This window comes from Triticum aestivum, chromosome 7D (assembly GCF_018294505.1).
Source record: "Triticum aestivum cultivar Chinese Spring chromosome 7D, IWGSC CS RefSeq v2.1, whole genome shotgun sequence".
Classification (NCBI taxonomy): Eukaryota; Viridiplantae; Streptophyta; class Magnoliopsida; order Poales; family Poaceae; genus Triticum; species Triticum aestivum.
In genome coordinates, this window is record NC_057814.1 from 477190183 (window position 1) to 477193524 (window position 3342).

The following is a 3342-nucleotide window of genomic DNA, read 5'->3' on the forward strand; positions in this document are numbered from 1 at the left end:
GCCCGACGACGGGCCGGCGGAATCCTGCCGGCGCTGGTCGGCGGCCTTTGCGGCTGCGGCCGCCACGTGGGCCGCCCACAGCTGGTGGAACCTCTCCCGGGCGCGAGGGCCGGCGAGCACCTCCGGGTAAGTCGGCGCGGCGACGAGCCGAGCGACCTGGCACGGCCGCAGCGACTGCCTCCACACGCAGGCCTCGTCGAGGGACAGGCCGAGGACGCGGAGCAGCACGAAGAGGATGTGCTTGCAGGGCGCGCCGGGGTCGGGGCACGTGCACGCCGGCGTGGTCGCCAGCGTCACCGTGTACACGTTGCCCGTGGCGCCCAGCACGAAGAAGTCCGCGCCGGCGCGGTGCAGCAGCAGGAGGTGGTGCTGCAGCGCGCGGATGATGCGGTTGGCCACGCGCCGGGTCGACGCCTCCTCGGTGGTCGCGGAGTTGGACCCGAACGACGGCTCCATCGGCAGGTCGCTCCGCGTTTCTGGCATGGGAGCTGGCGAGAGCCCGGGGGCGAGCGGCTATGTAAGGCCGGGGCGCCATGCCATGAGATGCGTTGAGTGCCGTGGGAGAAGACTGCGGCGATGAGGATTACGGGGTGCGGAAGCAAAGCTCGCAGGAGGAAAGAGGAGGCAGCTCAGGCAAGTTAACTTTCGGTTCAATCTTGGGTGCTTCCCCTGATCTACAGGAGTACAGACCAATTCTTCGTCTCCCCTCAAAAAACTAAATCTTCCAAGTCTCGGTAACCGAAGCAACTAACCCGCCAAATTACACCGCGGATCGCTCTCCACTTGGTCTTGACGTCCCCTCGCGCCATCCTGCCTATTCTTTCGCTCCTCCCCTCACGCCATCATGCACATCCTCATCTTTCGTACTCCCTCCCCCTATAAACCATGGCTCAGCTCTGCACATCCACGTCGCGCCCGCAAACAGTGTAGTGATCAGTCGCAAGCCATACCCAGTGTTCACTAAATTTTGATCAATCGATGGCTCAGCTGTTCAGCTTCTTCTTCGTACTACTCATCGCTGCTGCCGAGTCCGTGCAGGGCGCTGGCGCTGGTGTTGGGCTCGTTCCGCCGGTTCCAATTGGTAAGAGGTACATCGTCGGTGGCGCGGACGGGTGGCGCGTGCCGCCGAAGGAGAATAAGGACATGTACATCAAGTGGGCCTCCAGCATTCAGTTCTTTGTCGAGGACTCTATTGGTAAGGAGGACTAACTAGCAAAAAAGAAAAACCGATTAATCTACCTGCGTGCATTTTGTTTTTATTAATCGATATGAACTCTCGTTCGTTTTCGTTTTCTGAAGAATTCATGTACAAGAACGACTCGGTCGGGAAGGTGAACAAGTACGCGTACTACCACTGCAACTGGACGACACTGGCCCCGACACCGCCCGTCAAGGACGGCAGCTCGCTCTTCCTCTTAGACGCCCCGGGGTTTGCCTACTTCGCGAGCGCCGACGTCAAGCACTGCAAGAAGGGCCAGCGCCTCATGCTCAACGTCAAGGCCCTGCCAGCGCCGGTTCCGTCAACTGATATTTCAAGCCCTCCTAGCCCTGCTCCGCCTGCGATTGCACCTGGACCGGCCCCTGGAGAGCCCGTAATGGACAGCGGCACCGCAGTAGTGGCCTCGTCACATGGGCGCGCCTTGATGTTGGTGGTTTCTAGCACAACACTTGCATTGATGGGGACGATTCGGGCCTGAATGCGTGCGTGAGACACAATGCGGCGTGGCATTGTAGGTCGTCTAGTTCAGATTCTTTAGCATGGTTAATTTCTTAGTTGCAGATCGAGCCGTACGGTATGATAGTTAGAGAATGTGTGCAGTTTGAGTTTCTTATTGGTGAACACAATAAATATTTTTCAAGACAATTATTGCTTGCTCCAGAGTAAAAGAAATTACATCAGCCGTTTCTTGCAATACGGTGTAGATAGTCTCTGATTATTGAGTTGATTTTGTTTCTATATGCACTAGAAGACGGCCAAACAAGATTATCAAAGTATATCTTGCAAAAGAAAAAATCATTGCGCCAAGGGAAAATATTGTTGAAATTAGCCAAATTAACAATTGAGGAGGTCTTAGCAAGGGGCGGGATTACCTCCCAAAAAAAATCATTGAAGCATAAGCAAAATTGGCTAGCCATTGGCACGGGCCGTTAGCATATAGGTCTTTTTCTATGTTTTAGAATATCTTACAAACCACTTCAAAAAAATAAAGATAGTGACCACTTTAATAAAAATATATATTAGATCCTACTTTGACTAATCAAAGATTGTTTCTTATCTTTTGTTCATACAACTGATGAGATTTATTCACAATATACTAAATAGAAAATTATGTCACTAGAGAACAATATCCCGCGAGATAAAACAAGCAAGGTTTTTTAGATTGTTTTGTGTTACAGTTAGAACTATGTTTCATTTTGGTTTGAAAATATATCTATTTCAAAATAAACGTCTATGACTATAATAACGATTCCACATATCTCAAAATAGGTGTTGATGCATTTAGAAAATCATATGTATGAAATCAAATGTCTTGAGCTAAAAAATCTAACGTAGTTAAAAAAGTTCATGTGTAACTGTACAAAGATTAATAAAATACATAAATAACGACGGTCAAAAAACAAGGTGATTTAAAGCAAAAATAGTAAGAATAAAAAAACATGAAGTAAAAAAAAGGAAAATGAAAAGATAAACAAAAATAAAAGAGGAAACAGACACAGAGAATATCAAGAATATTGTGATACCAGGCTGCCCAATTAGTCCTGACCTTCGGTACTCCGATGAAAACGTTAATGCCACAAGTTGGCCCAACATTTACTAAAATAAAAAAGGCTGTTGGGTCTGTCCGCAACTAACACGATCAAAACGGCAGACGTGAAGAGAAAATAAAAACCAATCCTAACCGGAAATATGCGATCGCTGGGATTAGGACCCAGCACCACAACATTCGCGGCTGGATGCTATAACCACTAAAATGAGCTAGTTCTTCTGTACACTCCTAGAAAAACCGTCCTAGTTAACGTTTCCTTTAGTCAAACCAAATATAAATTATTTTGAAAAAAAAGTCAAGGTAAATTTGAAAACAAGATTATAGATTTTTAGAAAAGAGCATTGATTTATCTAAAAAGTTCATTGATTATAGCATTGATTTTGAAAAAAGTCATCAATTTTGGAAAAAAGAAAAAGATTTCATTGATTTTGAAAAGAGTTCATCGAACTGAAAAAAATTCATTGATTTTGAAAATAGAGTTCATCGGTTTTGAAAAAAGAGTTCATCAGTTTTGAAAAGAGTTCATCGATTTTGAACAAGAGTTCATCAGTTTGGAGAAAAGTTCATCGATTTT

General features: G+C 46.9%; 1 protein-coding gene across 1 annotated transcript; it reads left to right on the plus strand.

Annotated features, from left to right (window-relative positions):
* The first annotated feature begins 880 nt into the window (after window positions 1-880).
* LOC123166833 (early nodulin-55-2) lies at window positions 881-1864 on the plus strand. Its single transcript, XM_044584638.1, has 2 exons — window positions 881-1195; window positions 1300-1864. Exons 1-2 carry the CDS (start codon window positions 979-981, stop codon window positions 1695-1697), a joined length of 615 nt encoding a protein of 204 aa, XP_044440573.1. The 5' UTR covers window positions 881-978; the 3' UTR covers window positions 1698-1864.
* The last annotated feature ends 1478 nt before the right edge of the window (window positions 1865-3342 follow it).

Coding starts and splice junctions, on each gene's coding strand:
- LOC123166833 (XM_044584638.1), top strand. CDS start 979: ATGGCTCAGCTGTTCAGCTTCTTCTTCGTACTACTCATCGCTGCTGCC. Junction 1,196..1,299: donor CTTTGTCGAGGACTCTATTG/GTAAGGAGGACT, acceptor CGTTTTCTGAAG/AATTCATGTACAAGAACGAC.